The sequence below is a fragment of the Cyprinus carpio genome, chromosome B9 (assembly GCF_018340385.1).
Source record: "Cyprinus carpio isolate SPL01 chromosome B9, ASM1834038v1, whole genome shotgun sequence".
NCBI lineage: Eukaryota > Metazoa > Chordata > Actinopteri > Cypriniformes > Cyprinidae > Cyprinus > Cyprinus carpio.
In genome coordinates, this window is record NC_056605.1 from 25,484,536 (window position 1) to 25,505,800 (window position 21,265).

General features: G+C 35.7%; 1 protein-coding gene across 1 annotated transcript in view; it reads left to right on the forward strand.

Moving 5' to 3' along the window:
• Positions 1–17,748, forward strand: part of LOC109095683 (collagen alpha-1(XVIII) chain-like) — a 76,545-nt gene extending 58,797 nt beyond the window's left edge. Inside the window, 37 exon segments of the mRNA XM_042730466.1 lie at positions 1,901–2,013; positions 2,575–2,601; positions 3,732–3,929; positions 4,245–4,271; positions 4,506–4,568; positions 4,692–4,778; positions 4,866–4,913; positions 5,575–5,712; positions 6,747–6,809; positions 7,445–7,489; positions 8,893–9,015; positions 9,096–9,164; positions 9,243–9,269; positions 9,359–9,457; positions 9,561–9,596; positions 9,686–9,775; positions 9,859–9,888; positions 10,001–10,036; positions 10,140–10,199; positions 10,296–10,373; positions 10,596–10,631; positions 10,743–10,796; positions 10,891–10,960; positions 11,066–11,133; positions 11,271–11,301; positions 11,729–11,782; positions 11,986–12,020; positions 12,105–12,227; positions 12,314–12,386; positions 12,389–12,466; positions 12,553–12,617; positions 12,723–12,851; positions 13,657–13,689; positions 13,827–14,129; positions 14,215–14,412; positions 15,322–15,437; positions 16,076–17,748. Coding sequence (XP_042586400.1) covers positions 1,901–2,013; positions 2,575–2,601; positions 3,732–3,929; positions 4,245–4,271; positions 4,506–4,568; positions 4,692–4,778; positions 4,866–4,913; positions 5,575–5,712; positions 6,747–6,809; positions 7,445–7,489; positions 8,893–9,015; positions 9,096–9,164; positions 9,243–9,269; positions 9,359–9,457; positions 9,561–9,596; positions 9,686–9,775; positions 9,859–9,888; positions 10,001–10,036; positions 10,140–10,199; positions 10,296–10,373; positions 10,596–10,631; positions 10,743–10,796; positions 10,891–10,960; positions 11,066–11,133; positions 11,271–11,301; positions 11,729–11,782; positions 11,986–12,020; positions 12,105–12,227; positions 12,314–12,386; positions 12,389–12,466; positions 12,553–12,617; positions 12,723–12,851; positions 13,657–13,689; positions 13,827–14,129; positions 14,215–14,412; positions 15,322–15,437; positions 16,076–16,289 — 3,137 coding nt within the window. The 3' untranslated portion in view covers positions 16,290–17,748.
• Positions 17,749–21,265: the final 3,517 nt, after the last annotated feature.

A 21,265-nucleotide genomic window follows, 5' to 3' on the forward strand; every position in this document is an offset into this window, starting at 1 on the left:
ATTTGTATACATTAATATTTCTGAAAATCGCACTTTTAAGATCTCTGTCAATTACATTTGTATCTGCCAGCTTACAAAGTCTGAATTTTGAAAAACTGAAGTTGTAGTTTTGAGACAGAAAATCACAATTATAAGAGATACAGGTTTTATATCACAATTACAGAATGTGAAGTCACTGATAATAATAATAATGATCAAACCAACATTATTGTTATTGCTATTCTTATTATATTTTAAAATATAAGACAATAATGTATCAGGCTTTTTTTTACTCACATCAATACAATCATACATACAAATTTCATATATATTATAACATATTTTCTGTAAATGGTTTACTGAAGTGTGATCTTTCATCAGAATAAGATGAAGTGGTAAGTTTTGTTGAACATTAGGCTCAGTCGATTCATCTTGGCAAACTTCTGGCTCCTACGGTGATTCTCGACAAACATCCGGATCATATGGCAGTTCTAGAAAAACATCTGGTTCATATGGGGATACCCGAAAAACATCTGTCTCCTATGGTGATTCCCGGCAAACATCTGGCTCATACATTGATTCTGAAAAAACGTCTGGTTCATATGGTTATTCCCAAACAAACTCTGGATCGTATGGTGATTCTCGACAATCATCTGGCTCATTTGATGGTTTTCGACAAACTTCTGGCTCATATGGTGACTCTCGACAAACGCTTGGTTCAGTTGGTGTTAGCAGGCAAACTTCAGGGTCATATGATGATTCTAGACAAGCTTCAAACTCTTTAAGTACATCAGGCTCAGCTGGCGATGGCATACGGTATTCTGTGGAGTCCAGGCTCGGTCCTGCAGGTTCAACAGGTGGGTCGCTAATGAAGAGATCAAAATCTCTCAAATGGACATGGAATTTCTGGATAGAAATTCTCAGCAGAAATTCTCAGCAGAATCTCAGAATTTCTACATGATGCTTTGCATGAAAAGCTGGGAAAACGCTGTGGATGTGTAGAGATGCCCAAGAGGGACTGCAGCAGACTGGGAGCAAGCAGTAGAGCTGCATATGTATGGTGTTTATTGCTATAATTGTTATATTGTATTTGTATTATTTTATCAAAACACTATGCTTATTGACCCGCTTAGAGAAGCTTCTGCTGGTAGGCATATTCTTACATGAATATGTGGAGTTTGGCCCATCTTCCTTGAACATTGCCATTTGTATTTTTTTTTTACTTTATTTTATTATATTATATTTTATTTTACTTTACTTTTTATCTTATCTTGTCTTTGTCTTTGTCTTGTCTTAAAACATGTCCAGGTCACATTTCACCACAAAAAAAAAGAAAAAAAAAGAATAATAAATAAAATAAAAATATAAATTTATTTATGTATTTGTTTGTTTTTAAATAAGACATTATAAGCCTTTTAGGGCCAATTAGATATTATGGATTCTGGCATTATTTTCATAAAAATTTTGCACATTTTTCCCTAAAATTTTCTATATCATAACGTGTCTGTACAGTATGTTTTACTTTTACAGTATTTTTTTTAATTCCAGTAATTCTCAGTTGAATTCTTGTTTCTATATTACAGGCATTTCTTAAACATTAACTTAAAGTATATGCTGTACACCAAATGCTAAGTTAATTAAAATGCCCCTTTTTGCACTACAGTAACTTGAATCAGATTTATTTTGGATTTCAGTAAACTGAAAAATTGATTTGACAGGAAAAGTATGTCATAGTGTAAAACTAAATCTCATGTAAAACAAATTCTAGAAAAGAGGCTTCATTTTCTACATGCAAAGTCTAATTTCTTATTTTGTTCTGTTGATTTTGGGGTGAGATATGAGCCAGATATGTTTTCCAAAATGTAAAGCATATAAGAGTAATTGTTCTTTTTATATTAATCAGATGTTTTCAAATTTACAGGTGCAAAAGGAGACAGAGGAGAGAAGGGTGCCAAAGGTGACAGGGGTCTTGTGGGGCCGAAGGGCGATGCAGGATCTGGATCTGTGTCTAGTGGTGGTGAAATATTAGTGAAGGTGTGTGCTGAGTACTGTGAACATCATTGAGTGTTTCTCTGAACAGCTTGGTTTCAAAATAACAGTCCATTACAGTAATTTAACTATAGTAAAGGATGTTTTTTTTTATTAAAATAATATAGTTCATTTAACTATAGACGGTTTACGGTTGTCAAGCAACATTAATCCAGAATTCAACTGATATGCTATATTAGGTGTGTGTATTTTGGTTAATGGTTCTGAATGTGGCTCATTCACTCAGAATTGAGAGTCAGAGCTATTAGTTTTATAGAAACAGCTATGTACTGTATCTAAACTATATAACAGCTTTTATAAAAACAATAACCTAAGCACTGCTAATACCTGATATGAGATGACTTCTGTGTTTATATGAAGTGGTTGTTCAGCCACAGTCGGAGATACAGGGCCCTTTTCTTTCATTGAATTGTTACATTGAAGTTTTATGCCCTTCAAACTTCACAGTAAATGTGTGAAGTCAATGATGGGGAGCTTGAATGTTCAGCCATCTGTTAGAGTGGTGAGAGTGGCAGACAGGTCAATCATTTTTGTCTGTTTTCACAGGGTGACGCAGGAGAGAAAGGAATGAAGGTTTGTTCTGATGCTTCTACCTTGACATAACTGTGACAACATATTTTGCACGTTAAATGTGAATTAAAGGAAAAGTTCATGCCAAAATGTAATCATTCACACACCCTCTTGTCATTATAATTTTTTTTTTTGTAAAACACAAAATTAGATAATAGGCAATCAGATGGTCTGCCTAAAGACCTTTTCACACAGGACGTGGAAAGTGCTGCTCTATGAAACCCATTCATTTCAATGGCTTGTGGCGCACGAGGGCGGTTAGTTGCTGCACTGACCAAAGCGCACGCACAGCAGAGCGCACCAGCGGCAGGCTTGCGCGCACCCCACGGTCAAAGTTCAAAATAGTTCAACTTTTGCTGCTGCGCTCTGTGACGTTTCCCCGAGTGGCCAATAGAAAGGGGGCATCAAAACAAGGGCGGAAAGCAAAATGGATGAACAGCTGTGTGTGTCGGAATTTCCGGAGCTAAACAATACAAAGTTTGCGTTTTTACAAGCCATTTTTCCTCCTCTAGCCTCCTCCACTATTTCGATAAAATAAAGCTCTGTTGTTATCGAAAATGTGATGTTATAAATTCACAATGAATACCGTCATAACAGTTTGTAATATTGTGAACTGTAAAGTAAACATGCAACTGCAAAATAAGCATGTATTGTACAGTCCATACAAAGTTATTTCATATAATGACATCACATGGTAGGAACAATTGTTCCATAGACAGAGAGATTTACATTCAGAGTAGTAGTTTTGAAAACTCTGGCCAGCGTAGCGCAAATCGCTTTGTATCTTAAGGGCTACGCTGAACTCAGCGGCCAGCACAGCGCATGCTGCGTCCTGTGTGATAAGGCCTTAACGTCTGTTTTTGTGTTGCATGAAATAAAATACTAATAATGAATGCAAAACTAGCATTTGTTGCTGAGTTCCCCCTTTAAGAGTAAATATTAATTTCCTATTTTAATGCATATTTGTTTACTGACATACATGAAGCTTGAAGCCCATTCACACCAAGAACAATATTCTTTTAAATCTGGAATGATTTTTAAACCTACTGTATACCGTTATCATTATAGTTATCATCCTTGGTATGAAAGGGCTTATGTCTGTGCTCAAATCTCAAAATGATTTTTGGTTTCAGGGCAATCCTGGTTTTGGTTATCCTGGATCAAAGGGTGACCGTGGCCCTCCTGGGCCTCCAGGGCCTCCCGGTCCCCCAGGGCCCAGTGCAGCGGTAGAAGAGAGGGGAGATGGGTCAGTTGTGCAGAGGGTGGCCGGACCAAGAGGACCACCTGGACCACAAGGACCCCCTGGCCCTGCTGGAGCTGAAGGGGAGCCGGTGAGTAGATCACAGTCAAAGGAATGGTTCAATTACTGGCTCTATTTAATATTAGTGAATGCATTTCCATTTAAAAGGAACAGCGTTATATCATAACCGTATGTGTCATAAGTGCTCTTGCATTTGCCGTTGATGTGTTAGAACAGTAAAAGATCCCTATGGTGTTCCCCATCACAAGCAGAGAATGATGTTAATACAGGTTTAAGATATGCATCATTGCAAACACAAAGGCACATTGTGTTTCTGCCCTTGAGACTATGCATAATGCATTGGTCATATCTGAACAAAACTAATATTCTATCCTCTCCTTTATAGGGTGACCCTGGTGAAGATGGAAAAGCTGTAAGTAATGCATTTCATGAAACTCTGTTATAAAATAGACCTGGGTCAAGTAAATATTTTAATATTTTTCATTTTTCAATTTGAGATTATACCTGCTTGTGTATTTGGGGGGAACCGTTTGTTTTTACTATACAAAATGGGAAGAAAAGTCTGATTGTATTTTTTATTTTGTGTATTTGTGTTTGCATTCATACGTTTCATTTGCAAATAATTAAAAATCTGTTTTCATAACAGGGTCAGGTTGGACCTCCTGGGTTTCCTGGAACTCCTGGGAGTTCTGGACTCAAAGGAGAGAAAGTAAGTTTGTTGATGTCCATTATCTTGGCTTATTATGACAGTATCAGGGTTGTGCACCATTTAGAACTGAATGCCTTTTATAGTATGCCAGTTCAACTTTTTGTTCTTATGTTTTCATTTTAGGGAGAACGAGGTGAAATTCAGCCAGGACCTCGTGGGCCTCCAGGGCCTCCTGGCCCACCGGGACCCCCATCTCGCTCTGATAGGCCTGTGAGTTCATTATTAGTCTGCTGTTTTTGTAATTGCTTTCCTTTTAAAAACTGTTTCATAATCTTTCCTCTGTGTTTATTTTTATAGACATTTGTGGACATGGAGGGTTCTGGATTTGATCTGGACAGCGTGCGGGTACGTCCTTATATTAACTTATAGCATCAAGTCAGATCTAGTGCTCAACAACTAGAAATCTCCATTTTGGAATGACACGTCATTCACTGCTGATAATCTTCAGTTTACTTCATATACACTAATGTTTGAAAAGTTTGGGGTTGGTAAGATTTTCTAATGTCTCTTTTGCTCACCAAGGCTGCATTTATTTTATCAGAAATACAGTAACAACAGTAATATTGTGAAATATTATTACAGTTTAAAATAACTTTTCTGTCTAATATATTTTAAAATGTGATGGCATGGTTGAATTTTTAGTAGTTGTTACTCCAGTTGTCAGTGTCACATGACTTCTGATATGCTGATTTGATGCTCAAGAAGAATTTCTTATTATTCAATGTTAAAAAAATTTTTTTGTGAAAACTGATAATATTTTTGGAAGTTGGAAAAATAGCATTTATTTGAAATGTTTTGTAACATGATAAATATCTTTACTGTAACATTGGATCAATTTAAAATGCCCTTGCTGAATAAAAGTTATTTCTTAAAAGAAAAAGATATTGTGCAGACATTGAATGAAACAAAATGTGGCAGTTTTGTAAACTTTTTATTTGTAATTCTTAAATTTTATGTTAATAAAAGCTTGCAGTTCTTTACTGAGTAACTTTTTATTTGTTGATAGGCAATGCCTGGTTTGCCTGGCCTGCCTGGTCCTCCTGGTCCTCCTGGTCCCCCCGGTCCCTCTGGCACTGGGTCTTCAGGCTCTGGTGGTATTGGACCTCCTGGTCCTCCTGGGCAAAATGGAGCTCCAGGTCAACCGGTAAGTCTAAGGTGACATGATGCATGTTTATAACCATTGGTTTGGATATGTTGTGTCAGAATTAAGCGTTTATTTGTCAGAGACGTGGCCATGTGGTTACTCTGAAAATGTAATTCAATTACTGATTACTCCTTCTAAAAGTAATCAAGTTACTTTTCTGATTACTTTATTTCAAAAGTTATTAGTTACATTAGTAATTACGTTACTTTTTTCTGTACATCCATGAAATTTACATGAAAAGTTTTGTGTCACCTAGCCACAACATCCCAGCATAAACGCTCCCAATAAATACTTGTTATTAAAGCATCAACATTCACAAACCACTTTTATTTTTAAATAAATGCAAGCATAGGCTGCTGAGTACATGGTTTGGCATGGCAGAATGTCATGCAAAGGGCGCTCCCTTTATCTCAGTTTATTGCAGTCTCACAAAGCTCTTTTATAATATATAGTCTTTCTACAATTTGTGTGTTATAATGAGATGATTCGTGAGCATGCACATTTCAGCACTGCATATTTTGGGTTTAGATATTTCTATTTTGCAGGAGTCCCCGCGAATGATTTTATTGTCCTGCATCCCGCTCACACACAAGTCTCTATGCACAGCTACAGAATGCATATTTTTCTCTCTCCATGCTGAGTTTTTTGTTGGTAGTTTTTCATTATCCACCTCACAGGCACATAACCAGTCAAAGTAGTTCTCAGGTTGAAGACGTTGTATGTGCTCCACCACCTTAAATATAAAACACCTGCATAATAATAAAAAACGTATCATTCAACTAGCAACGCAATGATACACCTCTAACGCAAATATACCTAATCTTGGAACTATATCTAATTACTATTTTGGAAATTATAGATTCTCCATTACTATTACTCCATTACTAAAAAAGTATTCAAATTACAGTAACGAGTTACTAAGTAATGCGTTACTGCACAACACTGATTGTTTCTCCCTGTCATTTTGTGTCTCGTTAAAGTCATAAAAATTGAAAAATAAATAATTTCAAAAAAGGATCTTGTTTTTTTAATAGGGACTTCCAGGTCCATCAGGTGCAGATGGAAAACCAGGCTCACCTGGCCCAAAAGGAGAAAAGGTAGGAAGCCCAATCTCTTCTATTAAAACCTAAAAAAGAACAGTGAATTTAACATTGTGATTAATAAACCTGGAAAAACCTTCTTTAGAAATTAAAGAAATCTGAAGAAAGTTACCTTAAAACATTTAATTATCTAAATTCTGCTTTTTGTGGATGCTTGTGGAGAGTAAACATGCTCACAAGCCAGCGCGATGACATTAGTTTGTCTTTTTGGAGACAAAACTGTAAATTAAGCATACATTTTTAATGCATTATTTCACTTGACATCAGGGCTTTCTGTAACATTTCCAAGTCTAGGGACAAAATATTTATGGCTAGGCTCAATGAGAGGGCAATAACATACAGTAGAGGACACTGGTTGGACCCTTTTGTCACAGTCTGGCATACAAATGTTAATCCAACCTGGCAGTCTCTATAAAATGATTTCTAAAACATCCTTATGCTGTAATCAGAAACGACTGGAACGGTCATAGAAAAGTCACGGCAATCCATTGGTAAAAAAGTGTAGGAACCCTCTCCATACATAGATAGCTGTGCTGGTCCTTTAATGGATTTGGACTTGCATAATTCAGCTCTGTTGAGATCCTTGTAATGGAAGCTATCTTTAGACACTGGAACGATTTTGTGCTCCACAGGGTGATGCGGGTGAGCTGGGCCTACCTGGACCTGTGGGAGAGAAGGTCAGTTTGCGTAATATGTGCACCTCGTGAGAAACCTCTAAAACACTTGTTCGTTTGCATATCACATATTTGAATGTTAAGTATAAATGTTCTGTACAAGCTCAGCGATCTGTAATGCTCTGTATGCTTTTAATAGGAATTAAATAAAAAATAATGTCATAATGTCCTATACAGGCATGACAAAGCTAGATCCTATAAGAAGTAATCTGTCTGTCTTCACAATAATGTTCACTAATATATATGTATAATATATAGTTTTGTGGAGCGGGATTTTGTACAAATGAGATTTCACTGTCGGCATCAGAAATAGAAACCTGTAGATAAATACAAACCTGTAAATTTCCAAGAGTTTTTTTAGACTGTCAAATATTATACTTTTTCCAAATTTCATTAAAACTTATTTGATTTAGCTATTTTCAGTTATCTTTTATGTACAGATTGTTTTGTTTGTTTTACCCTTTTCCAAGATCCAGACTTTCAGTCTTAAAGCATGGAAATCTATAATTAAATGTTATTTGATTATTTTTTTTTTTTTTTTTTTTTTTTTTTTTTTTTTATCATAAAAATTACTTGACAACCATAAAAAAACAAATATGACAATTTAAGCAAAGTGAAATAATCATGTCATTTCAGTATTTCTAGTATTTTATGAAAATGATTTTAGATAGTGTTCTTGGTTACCAAGCAGACGGAATTCCCTTAATGTAAAATTAACATTTTCATAACAGATTGTTTTATTGTGCACTATTTCCAATCAAGCTTTCATTTTGCAAAAAAAAAAAAAACACTGTAAAAGATGAGCCGTTTTAATCCATAACTCTTTAAAATGTAATTTTTCATTACTGTCATTTCCACAACAGATTGCTTACAAACAGTGGATACTTTGAAGTGTAATGGAAATAACATTTTAGAGCAGTTGTTCATTATCAAAAGTGCTCATTGTTGAAGAAAAATGGAAGAATAACGTTGCTTTATTGTGTCACGCCTAGTTAAGACACTGTGTGGAAAGCTGTTTAAGGAAACAGCTTTTTCTGAAACAGAAAAACGCACTCAGGGTTCTTTTATGTTTCTGTCTCTGTAGCAAAACTCCTACTTTCCCAGCTATCTCTATGATCTTCTCTTCTACTCTACCTCATCCTTCTCCTCTAAAGCTGCAGGGTGGCAGGTAGCAGGTCTTGAGTGTGGCAATCGATTTTCTTCACAAACATCTCAACTTTCTACACTACAGTTCTAATACTTGAAATGTACCTTTATATTACTATACTGATGGTAGTGTGGACTCCTTGTGACATTGCTTTGTTGAAAGTGCAAACTAACATGTTGTGCTCTTGGTATCTTGAAAGCTAACTTCATTGATCTAGTAGGCACCTTTTTCATTGATTTCTTTCTCCTTGTGTTTAAAGGGTGCCATAGGTTCTCCTGGTTCCCCTGGCCTTCCTGGAGAGGGTGGACTTGCAGGACTTCCAGGACCAATGGGACCTGTTGGACCTCCTGGTCCTCCTGGCCCAAGCTATCATGTTGGTTTTGTAAGTATTAGTCAATCATACTTAGCATCTCACAGTCTTGTAGGAAAAATACTAAAATATTGAGCTCTTTATGTGTTTAGGATGATATGGAGGGTTCTGGTGTTCACTTCAGTTCAGTCCCTGGAGTAAGAGGACCAATGGGAGTCCAGGTTTGTTTTTCTGTTGGACTTTTATTTACCATTGTTGATCTGTAGCAGTTCATTTACTGCAATCCTATTTAATTTCAGGGACCTCCTGGTGACCCAGGACCACAAGTAGGACTTCATTTATTTGTTCAAATGAGATTTATATCCTAAAGATATCATCTATAGATCATGATTTATTTTTATATCTTGTTCCTCAGGGTAAGCCTGGCTTACAAGGATTTCCTGGTGAGAAAGGCAGTGAGGGACCTCAGGGAAAAGATGGCCAGCCTGGTTTGGATGGCTTCCCTGGACCACAGGTGCGTTTACTTTTTAATAAAACTCTTAGGTGAAAATGTACTAAACAGCCACTCTGATGTGCAGTACTTCAGGCTGATTTCAATGTTTTGCATTTTCCTGCAGGGACCAAGGGGTGACAAGGGAGACCGAGGTGATAGGGTGAGTTTACTTTTGGCCTGAAGTGGTTTAGGGACTTTGAAATCGTAAATGACTTATTTACTAATTGTTAAATGTGATCATTTGTTTAGGGTGAACCTGGTCGAGATGGAAATGGACTTCCAGGTCCACCTGGCCCCCCTGGACCACCCGGACAAATTACTTATCGTTATTCTGAAATTGTAAGTCTTCACATTTCTATTGCTTTTTAACCTATAATGGTTCATGTTTAAATTTGAACCGTTTGTCATTTTTTTCTGTACAGTATGATGAAACTGGAGGACCAGGGCCTCAGGTATGAAAATGTTTCTTCTGGTAGTCTATTGTTAGTATGATAGATGGCATTGAAAAACAGACTCATAATATAAAATTTTGTAATATCAATAAATTATTTATATGATTTTCAGGGTGGGGCTGGTCTTCCTGGTCAAGCAGGATTCCCAGTAAGTAATACATTACGTATATATGTGTTTATATATATAAACTTTCTAGTCAGAATTATGTGTTTTATAATCAATCTTACACTCCGTCTACTTAACCAATCAGGGCCCATCGGGACCAAAGGGTGACAGAGGAGAACCTGGTTCACCAGGCTATGGCATTAAGGTTTGTAAGCAAAAACCAATGGTTAAATCCTAAAATCCAAAATTCTAAAAAGTGTTTAAAAACCCAGAGTTCACTTCAACATAATTTTGTTTGTAGGGGGAGAAAGGAGAACCCGGACTAATTCTTGGACCTGATGGAAACCCACTTTACCCTGGTGGACTGACAGGCCAAAAGGTTTAGTTTTGTTTTGTTTTGCTTTGCTTGGTTTTGTTTTGTTTTTGATTTGAATGTGAATTGGATATTGAAGTGTCCAGGAAACACACAGTTTCGACTTTTGGTCACTAAATTAAAATAAATAAAAGTTCCTTTTGTGTTTCTTCATATTTTTAATAACTTAACTAACATTCATTAACGAACACTGTACACCAAAATTAATTAGTTTTTTTCTCTCTGTAGGGTGAGAGAGGGCTTCCTGGACCAGTCGGACCTCCTGTATGTTTGTATTTGTTACATTTTTTCTTTTAAATTTTATGTTAAAAGTTAACACTATCATATACTTGGAACATTCTGAGCAATATCTAAGTCATACCTCATTTTATTCAGGGTCCAGCTGGCCCTTCTGGTTTGAAAGGTGAATTTGGAATGCCAGGCAGACCCGTAAGTCTCTCAACTTTCATCAACAAAAAATATTCCTTGGCAGACAACAGCATATTTAACTGACTGTGTACTTGAATTCATTTCCTGGCTGTAGGGCCGTCCAGGTGTGAATGGTTACAAAGGAGAGAAGGGAGAATCAGGGTCTGGCTCTGGATATGGCTACCCAGTCAGTACACCACAAGCTCTTGAATTTGAAAATAAATGCAGTTTGTTCCTTTGCTGATTGTTATATATATAGCTTTTCCCTCATAAGTTAATTTGTGTCTTTTCAGGTCCTCCTGGTCCCCCAGGACCCCCTGGTCCCCCTGGACCTGCTGTGCCCTTGGACAGATTCGGTGTAAGTGCTTTTTGTGTCAAATAAGCTGTAATTCATGCATGAAATGTTGCAAAATGAGCTGCATATGCTGGCTATGTTGAATTGAAGTGGTCGTGATTGCAACAGCAATAATTTGTAATCTTCTTTTTCCATTTCAGAGATATGAAGATCATTCGAGGCACTATCCAGGTAGGTTGTTAGAGTCATTCTTGTCACAGCAGAAAATCAAAAGATATTTTGTCACAAGGTCCTTAAAGTCAACGTGAAATCAAAACGTACACTTATTTATGTTGTTAAAGTACTTTCGTGATCTTACTGTACATGATTTAACACTGAATGGTTTCTAAAAAAGACTTAAAATTCTCAAAAAGTTTTCTTTACTGCTGATGTTATGACCTTCCCTATTGTCCAATTATTTCCCAATGGATAAAATCAAGTCCCAACATACATTTTATTTCCCTTTCAATGACTTGTCTTGCTCAAAAATATTCAATATTACAGGAGAAAAATGTATTGAGAACTACATTTGATATTGATTTGAACAGAAATGAGTTCAAATGTCCAAATTCTAATATATTCAACAACACTGAACACTGTGTTGTTTTGTTTTCTTTAGCTATGAAAGGAGATAAAGGAGACCAGGGAGCTCCTGGTGTTCCAGGATCACCAGGTAAAATTTACCACTGTTGCTGTTTCTAGACATTCAGGGCCAATGGCAGGTGAGAATAACAAGGCTGTCTCTGCCGCTGTAAATTTTAGTGACTCCCTGGCTAAAGTACCGTGACTTAATAGCTTGACATCATTATCAAATCATTGTAAAAGATATTGTGTTATTTCATGTATTTAATGCAGTATTCTCTCATTTTTCCACAGGTTTTTCCTCTAACTTTGATATATATGCCCTAAAGGTATGTGATTCTCTACATGAAAGTATTGATGAAACAATTTGATTATGATTTATCCAATGCAAAACATGGCATCTGTTTCCTCAGAATGAGATGAAGGGGGAGCGTGGTGAGCTCGGTCTTAAAGGAGAGAAAGGAGAGCCAGGAGGTGGATTTTATGACCCTCGTTTTGGAGCTGTACAAGGACCACCAGGAAACCCTGGACTTCCTGTAAGAATTATTGGGTATTTCTAGACACAACCTGAATTGAGTACTTACCTACATATGAATGGTCTCATCAAAAACATCTTTTCCAGGGACCTAAAGGAGACTCAATCAGAGGTCCCCCTGGACCGCAGGGCCCACCAGGAACTCCTGGAGTTGGTTATGATGTCGTCCAGGAAACCCAGGACCTCCTGGACCCCCTGGTCCTCCAGGGTCACCATCATTGCCAGGAGCCTACAGACCACGTAAGAAAAAATAAGTACAATTCTTAACAAACAGAACATTTTTGAGGAACTTAACAGAAAGTGTTGTGTGATTTTTGTTTTTTTAGAACTCAGTATTCCCGGACCTCCAGGTCCCCCCGGCCCACCAGGAATTCCTGGCACTGAATCTGGGGTGAGTGTGGGACATTGATAAAAGAAACTACTAATGGCACGTATATGATTACACACCTGATACTTTATACTTTAATCAGACCCATGGTTTTAAATGTGCCAGCAGGTGGCTTTCCTGAGGTCTTATGATATAATGATGGCTACGGCACGCAGACAGACTGAAGGTGCTTTGATTTACATTTTGGACAGAAGCGATCTCTACCTCAGAGTTCGGGACGGTGTCAGACAAGTGATGGTATTGTGCTCATTTTTGTTCACACCTTTTCATTTATTGCAAAAATAGTAAAAATGCATTCCATACATAAACTAAAAAATTTGATAATGATCATTTGTTGAAAAAAAAATTGTCTGCCAAATTAATGTTGTTGTAAAACTAACATGCAAATTTTGTCATGTGACAAGTAAACCATAAAACAGGAAATTATATTTAAGTCATGACAGTAACAATACCATGACATAATGAATATCATGACTGTCAGGGTCAGTAAGTTCATTAAAAATGTTATAATTGACATTTTTAAGGCATGGCAGGATTTGCTCTGTTTTCATATGAGATAACCCTGCAAAAATGTTATCTTATTTATTAACTGTAAATAAATAAATAAACTCTATGAAAAATGTGTTTTAAGACTTTCTGGAAAATAGAAATATCCTTTCATTGCTGTAAGTCAACAACCAAACTGTTTTCTTGATGCCGGCAGGGTGGCGGTGAAACTGGGGACTTGGGCCCGTCATCCCTGCTTGCATCTATATTATTATTACTACTATCATTATTATATTATTTATTATTTGGAAAGTAGTTATTTAAGAACACTCAAGATAATAAATGTTATAATTTTTTAGTAGTTTATAATTTTTTTTCAGGCATAGAAAACCATCATGAATGCACATATTTCTAGAAACATGGTGTTTAAAACTAGATTTTTTTTTCATAATTTATGCATTCTTATTTGTCATTACATTTATGCACTCTTATTTGTCAACACATTACAGTATAAGGATTTACTCAAATTTTAACACAATTTTCCTTTTATTTGCAGCTTGGAGATTATAAACCCTTCTATGGAGAGGTGGTAAGCAGTGCGAATAAAGTTCTTTTTTATGCTTTAACATTCAAATAAGCACCCACAGTTTAATCAAAGTAGGTTGGAATTACTGGATGTCCATATCAATTCGTGAATGTATGACTAGCTTATTGGCTCTTCCTCAGGACAATGAAGTGGCAGCGGTCCAGCCACCCCCTGTTGTTCACTATTCCCAAGACCACACAGCTAACAATGGAGCAGAGCAGATTTCTCCACAGCACCCGCCTATTGAGTTTCCAAGGAGGGAGCCAGAGAATAGAAACCCCAATCCACCTGACTCCCGTTACCCAGATCCACGGTACCCACCCTACACCGATAGCAGGTACACTGATCCTGTACAACCAGAGAGGAACCCCATCGTTCCAGCCCGCCGTCCCAGCCCCCCTGTCAATCAACCAGAAGGCCACGTCCACACTTCCGGACCAGGGGTTAGTTCCGTCAACATTATGGCAACGTTCTCACAGGTCCCCTGTCTTTATTTCCATTTTGACACCATTTTCATTTTCTGTACAGTTGCATCTTATTGCCCTGAATTCTCCACAAGTGGGCAACATGAGAGGCATTCGTGGGGCAGACTTCCTGTGCTTCCAGCAGGCTCGCGCCGTGGGCCTGAAGGGAACGTTCAGAGCCTTCCTGTCTTCCAAACTGCAGGATCTCTACAGTATCGTTCGCAAATCTGACAGAGAGACATTACCGATTGTTAACCTGAAGGTGTGTAGCAATGTTTTTTTTTTAGTATCAGCGAGATAAAATAGTTATAGTTTTTTAAGATTTTGAATTTTTTCTTGTAATTTCGTCTTTCATATTACTTTGTTAAAATTGTTGTCATTTTTGTTACTTTTTATGTATGTCTGTATAGTTTTATTATTGTTAAATTTATTTAGGTTTATTTTTTATGGTTTTAGTTTTAGTAAACAAATAATAACCACGTTGTGTATTCTATTACTTATACATATATAAATGCAAGGTATTTAAAATACTGTAATAAGCCATAAAATTACAGAGATTTTTTACCCTCTTTAAGGGTTGTTTTTAGGCAGAGCACATTGCATAACCATAGTAAAATCATTTGCTTTTATAAAGTGGAGACAACAACATGATAAAAATATATTAATATTATTAATAAAGTGTCAGATCAGATACTAAATCTAAAATATTATCTGGTTTTTTTCCACTGTGTAGAATTATTATTAGCCTAACACTGTCTTTCATTTTCTGTTGTAACTCTAGGTTTTCAGTGAAAACCGTTTATCTTTGCTTTACATGAAAATATGTTTTTTATCATGCAGCCCAGTTGAAAATTCATAATTCATAAATATATTTCAATGCTTTTTGAAAAGTTCAAAACTCATGCCTTTTATGTTCTCGCAAGAAGCTTCCCTCGTAAAACAAAAGCAAATGCTTTTTTTTTTCGGAGGGACACAAAAGTTTACGAGTAAAAAAAAAACAAAAAAAAAACAACAACATTGGCTTGTAGAATTATCTGTGTTGGTACTGAGTGTTCATTTGATCTTTTGGATAATTTTGACAATTCTTCAAGACCAAACTTACCCAATGAGCTCACTAGAAGATCTTGGATGTTTCTTTATCTTTTCATGGCATTGATATTCTTCTCTGCAGGATCAAGTCCTTTTCAGAAGCTGGGAGTCTCTCTTTAGTGACTCAGAGAGCAGGATGAAGGACAATGCTCCTATCTACTCATTTGATGGCAGAGATGTCCTGCGGGACAGTGCCTGGTAAGTGCCAGTGTCTTTGGCTGATCCTGTGAACCCTTCAAACAGAAGCCTCAGCAGAGCGTCCTGTCACTTTCATTTTCCTTTAAAAATACTCAGAGTACTGGAGCTACAGATGAATATAATATGAAATATTGTTCTCTATCTAACCATCTATCTATCTATCTATCTATCTATCTATCTATCTATCTATCTATCTATCTATCTATCTATCTATCTATCTATCTATCGTTCTATCGTTCTATCGTTCTATCTATACTTCTATCTATCGTTCTTTCTATCTGTTGTTCTGTCATTCATTCTTACTACAGTACAGTATATAATTTTATCTACCATTCTATCATTCATTCTATCTTTATGTTGATTCTGTCACTCTATTCTAAATCTTTCAACGATTCAGTGCCCAAATTTTTGGCCATTTCAATGATTGACTCTTCCACAGACCTCATTGTAGCTGTCTAGTACCTTGTAAACAAAATGTATTTTCCCAGTTGATGGATTAAAATCTTGTGCATCCTGATCCCAGAGTCAGGCAATGCGATTTGACTTTGCAATTTTGGAAAGGTGTTCCTGCTTTTGAATGCAGTCTGAGGCTATCTTAAACCACCTAAAATGACAGTTTTTCTTCCTCTATCCTGTAGGCCAGAGAAGATGATCTGGCATGGGTCCAGTGGCAGGGGTCACAGGCAGACGGATAACTACTGTGAGACGTGGAGGGCCGGAGACCGTGCGGTGACAGGCTTGGCCTCATCTCTGCAGGCTGGCCAGCTCCTCCAGCAGACCTCCAGCAGCTGCTCCAGTTCCTACATCGTGCTGTGCATCGAGAACAGCTACATGACACAATCCAAGAAATAAAGCCGTCCTAAAGAGCCTTTGAACACTCGACACAACCATTTATACAGGCCCAGTTTCGCTCCAGTAAATGCCTGTATCTAACAACTGGAGAAAAAAAAAAAAAATTACAAATTTTTTTTTTTTTTTTAAAAGAACTGAGTCTGCCTTAAGGAGAATTTGCCAGTAATCTGTTCTCTCACCGTAACGCCAAAGAGGCAGGTTGAACATGGAGGTGTTTGCTCTCTCTCAGGGCATTGGCACATATTTTCAGGGGTTTAAACCAGAGAAGTGAGGCCAACTGAGGCAGTGTTTTTAAAATTTTGTATATGAATGGTTTGTCATCTTTTTTTTTTTTTTTTTTTTTTAAGATGTCTTAATTGGTATATTTAACCAATTTTAGCTATATTTTTTTTGTATAACTTTTTCCACTTATTTGTCTGTACCGTTTCCATTTTCATCCAAGGTTTGTTGGATACTGAGGGGCAAACCTGACATCTTAGTTTTAGGATTTAAAAAGAGAAAATATTTATTTTGCAATAAAGAGAGCTAAAATATGATTTAAAACTGTAAACCATATATATATATATATATATATATATATATATATATATAAAATCTATTTTAGTAAGCACTTTTACTTACTTCCACTGATAAAAGTGCAAGACTGAAATAGTTAACTAGCCACTCTCTTGAAAAAGCTCAAGTGGGCAAAAAGAAGATGCTTTGAATAATTCAATTCTTATCCCTCAAAAGAGTTTTTGTACAAAACAAATTTATTTTAAATACTTCTCTTGCATTTATGGGATCACTGTGTGTTTTATTTTATTTTACTTTTATTGTGATTAATGTGAAATTTCATATGGACATTCTTCTTAGTGTCATTGTTTTACACTTCTGGTTGATTCCAGAAGTTTTGATAAAGCAAAGTGAATGATTTAAGTAAAGATGGGATTTTTTTTTTTTTTTTAATGTAAAAAATTCTGTTACTCAAAAATAGCGGTTCCATGTCCTATAACTCATTGGACATTTCAGAGGCTTTGGTTGCATTCGGGGCTTTTCACTGATGAAACAGCTGCTGACAGTGTTGTTTGGGAGAGACAGATGTGTTTTATGAAGACACTTTATCTTCTATCCATATGGAATTTCAGACACCTAATCCACTGTAGTGCTACTGATGTATTCAGTACAACCCTTTGGGCTCGTAGTCTTTTTTTAACCAGTTTGTGCTGTACCATGTCTCAGAGGCACTGAATAAATGATTTTGTTTTTGTTTGCCACAGTAACTTTGGCACTAGTTCTTGTGTATCAAAATCTATTTTCTTAAAACCTGATCTGTCTACACATATCTTAGACTGTGTTGTCTATTCATGTACAATATTAACATATCAGAAATTCATTCACAAGCCATTTTATATCATGAATGTGTTTACTGTTCACTGACTGATTACTAAAAAATAAAGGTACATTTTTCCTCTCCCAAGTATTAAGTATGTATTAAATGTTTTTACCTATTGTCTTCATTTGTGAGATTAATTTTTCTCCACAATCATTAGATGTTTAAAAGAGTATTTCACCCAAAAATTCCTATTTACTAAAGTGATATATACCTGTACATTAAAACAAATATTTTGAAATATTTTGAAGAGCTCACTGTAAGGTTAAGATTAAGTGACTTTTATATATCCTAACTTCTAGTTCACATAAAAGCCACCTTTGATCAGCTTAAGTGCTCTTCATTCTCAATGCTTGGAACTGTAAACTATGCGTTTCTACTAAATGCTGTTTAAGCACTGAAATACTCTTCGGGAAATGTCTTCTGTGCACCTATGGCAAAGGGCCCCAAAGTCCTGATTCATGCATGTCTCTAAATTGCACAGCGTGCCCCTTTGATGACATTGCAATCCCTCCTCAGTGCCTATTGCACTGATTCTCTGTCCGCCTGAAGGGCTTTACAGCCTGTTCAATAGGATTTAGCAATGTGGCCTTGAGAGGGCCTCAAGGCACAAATCAGAGACTGCTGACAGCGAGCTGGTGAAGCGGCCCCTTCACCAGCTTTTGTATCTCAGGACTTAAAGGTCCTCTGCAAGCATTTCGGCCAGGTGCACCAAGTCTGTGGTAAAAAAAAAAAAAAAACCCATGGCGGTCTGAGAAAGCTGATTAAATGAAATGAAATGAAAAATTAAGTGAAAATGAAGCAAAACTGTGCGGCGAAAAAAAAATGAAAGAGTACTATTTAAAATGGTTTCAGATGGAGTATGGATCGTCACAGTGCAGGATGACAGCTGGAACTCTGCAGGAGTTCAGCAGGATGACTGTCTTTATGATTAACTATTGTTGTTTTTGTTGTGATCTGTACTGAAACAAAAGAAGACAAAGTTTTATTCTAAGGTAAAAGTCCTTAAATGCACAAATCTTTTCCCAGAAACTTCCAGATGAGTAATGGGTGCAAATGTGTGTATATTCAACAGCAGCATATCCCTGCTACAGCAATAGGGGGACCCTCAGGGGAAATCCCAGGAAAACAATTTAGATAAAAAAAAGTGTAACTTTTTGTTATAAAGATCAAAGGCAAAAGTGGCTCAATTTAACAAACTAATATAGAGTATAGTTCGTTTCATCTGTACAATTTCTCCTATTAAAGTTAATCAAATCCACCCATTTCGATTTCTAATTGTTGATGTTGAGAACCGTTTGGACACATTCATTTTGAATGGTAGCCTAAATGATTAATTTAGACCATTCTGATTCAAAGGTTCAAACTATTCATTAAAAAGATCCGACTCGAACAATTCGTTCACGAATCAAACATGACGTCGGTGGTTAAATATAAAGCCTGTGTTATTTTTCTCCGCCCTTTCAGTCTTTATTTTAGCTTATGGGTCTTATATTACGTTGTCTAGTTTGGAAAACGTAAAATTGATGAGCTACGGCAAGTCTGATGGTTAGTGATGGATATTCAGATTTTGAACTATTTAGTACTTGACCATGACATAAACCAGAGGAAAGCGCGTCCACAACAAAACATCTAGAATGATTATCAGGTAAAAATATGATTCATAAGATTCAGCAGAAAATCGGAAACGCAGATGATTTGCCAAAACTGATTCTATAGGGTGAATTCACTGAGCTTGCAACTCAGTCACGACAATAAGCAAGCGTCTTATTTCTTTCTGCTATTCGAAGCTACGGTCGCGCGCGATTCACTGTTTCTCTCGATTACGAAATTGTGTGAACACGTTTTGCTGCCTCTGTGTAACCACACAATGTATTTGTAGCTTTGATGTGGCTTCTATGCAATGTAGACAGGTGAATGTAACAGTAGGCCCGACAGCCCTGTGCCATCTTCGTCATTTCTAATGGACCTACATCTCTCTCAGAAAGTTTGTCCAATGTTCAGGTAATTTCTCCTCATTATGTATTAATCAATTTTTCAATTTCGAATACGTAATTCAAAACATGTTTTTATTTATTAAAACTTTTATCTATCTATCTATCTATCTATCTATCTATCTATCTATCTATCTATCTATCTATCTATCTACAGTACAGGTCAAAAGTTTGGAAACATTACTATTTTTAATGTTTTTGAAAGAAGTCTCTTCTGCTCATCAAGCCTGCATTTATTTGATCAAAAATACAGAAAAAAACAGTAATATTGTGAAATATTATTACAACTTAAAATAATAGTTTTCTATTTGAATATACTTTAAAAAAATAATTTATTCCTGTGATGCAAAGCTGAATTTTCAGCATCATTACTCCAGCCTTCAGTGTCACATGTAACATCCAGTCTATCACATGATCATTTAGAAATCATTCTAATATTCTGATTTATTATGAGTGTTGGAAACAGTTCTGGTGTCTAATATATTTGATGAATAAAAGGTTAAAAAGAACTGCATTTATTAAAAATTAAAAAAAAATTATAATAATATATATTCTAATAATATATTTTCTTTACTATCACTTTTTTTCAATTTAACACATCCTTGCTGAATAAAAGTATTGATTTCATTTAAAAAAAAAGAAAGAAAAAAAAATTACTGACCCCAAATTACTGACCAGTAGTGTATATTGTTATTACAAAATATTTATATTTTAAAAACATAGCTTTTTTTTTTTTTTTTTTTTTTTACTTTTTATTCATCAAAGTATCCTAAAAAAGTATCACATGTTCTGAAAAAATATTAAGCAGCAGAACTGTTTCCAACTTTGATAATGAATCATCATATTAGAATGATTTCTAAAGGATCATGTGATAATGATCCTAAAAATTCAGCTTTGCATCACAGAAATAAATGATAATTTAAAGTATAATAAATTTAAAAAAAAATATTTTAAATTGTAATAATATATCACAATATTACATTTTTATCTGTATTTTTGATCAAATAAATGCAGGCTTGATTAGCAGAAGAAACTTCTTTCAAAAACATTAAAAATAGTAATGTCTCCAAACTTTTGATATCTATCTATCTATCTATCTATCTATCTATCTATCTATCTATCTATCTATCTATCTATCTATCTATCTATCTATCTATCTATCTATCTATCTATCTATCTATCTATCTATCTATCTCTTATTATCTTAAGTGTTTCTGGGCAATGTGTAAGCCTTTTTTTCAATAACATTGCCTTAGACTTTAAGGTATATGACTATACAGAAAATTGAAAAGTAAACCTAAGAAATTCACTTTATTAAAATTTGACTAGTTTCCACAGTATGAAAAAAAAAAAAAGATTACATTTATGTTTCTTTGGAGTCGTGGCTCAGACTTTTTGATATACAAGCTTAAACTTAAATTGAGTTTTATGGATAAATATATATTGTGAATTTATTTTATTTTATGGATGAGTTTGACTGGATAGTTAGGGGGAAGCACCACCTCATGAAACTGGTTGATTTGCCAGTCACTAATTCTTACACATCCATTTGTGTTATTTCATACTTTTGCTTTAATATTATTCTAAAATGTGGAAAATTGCTGATCAAA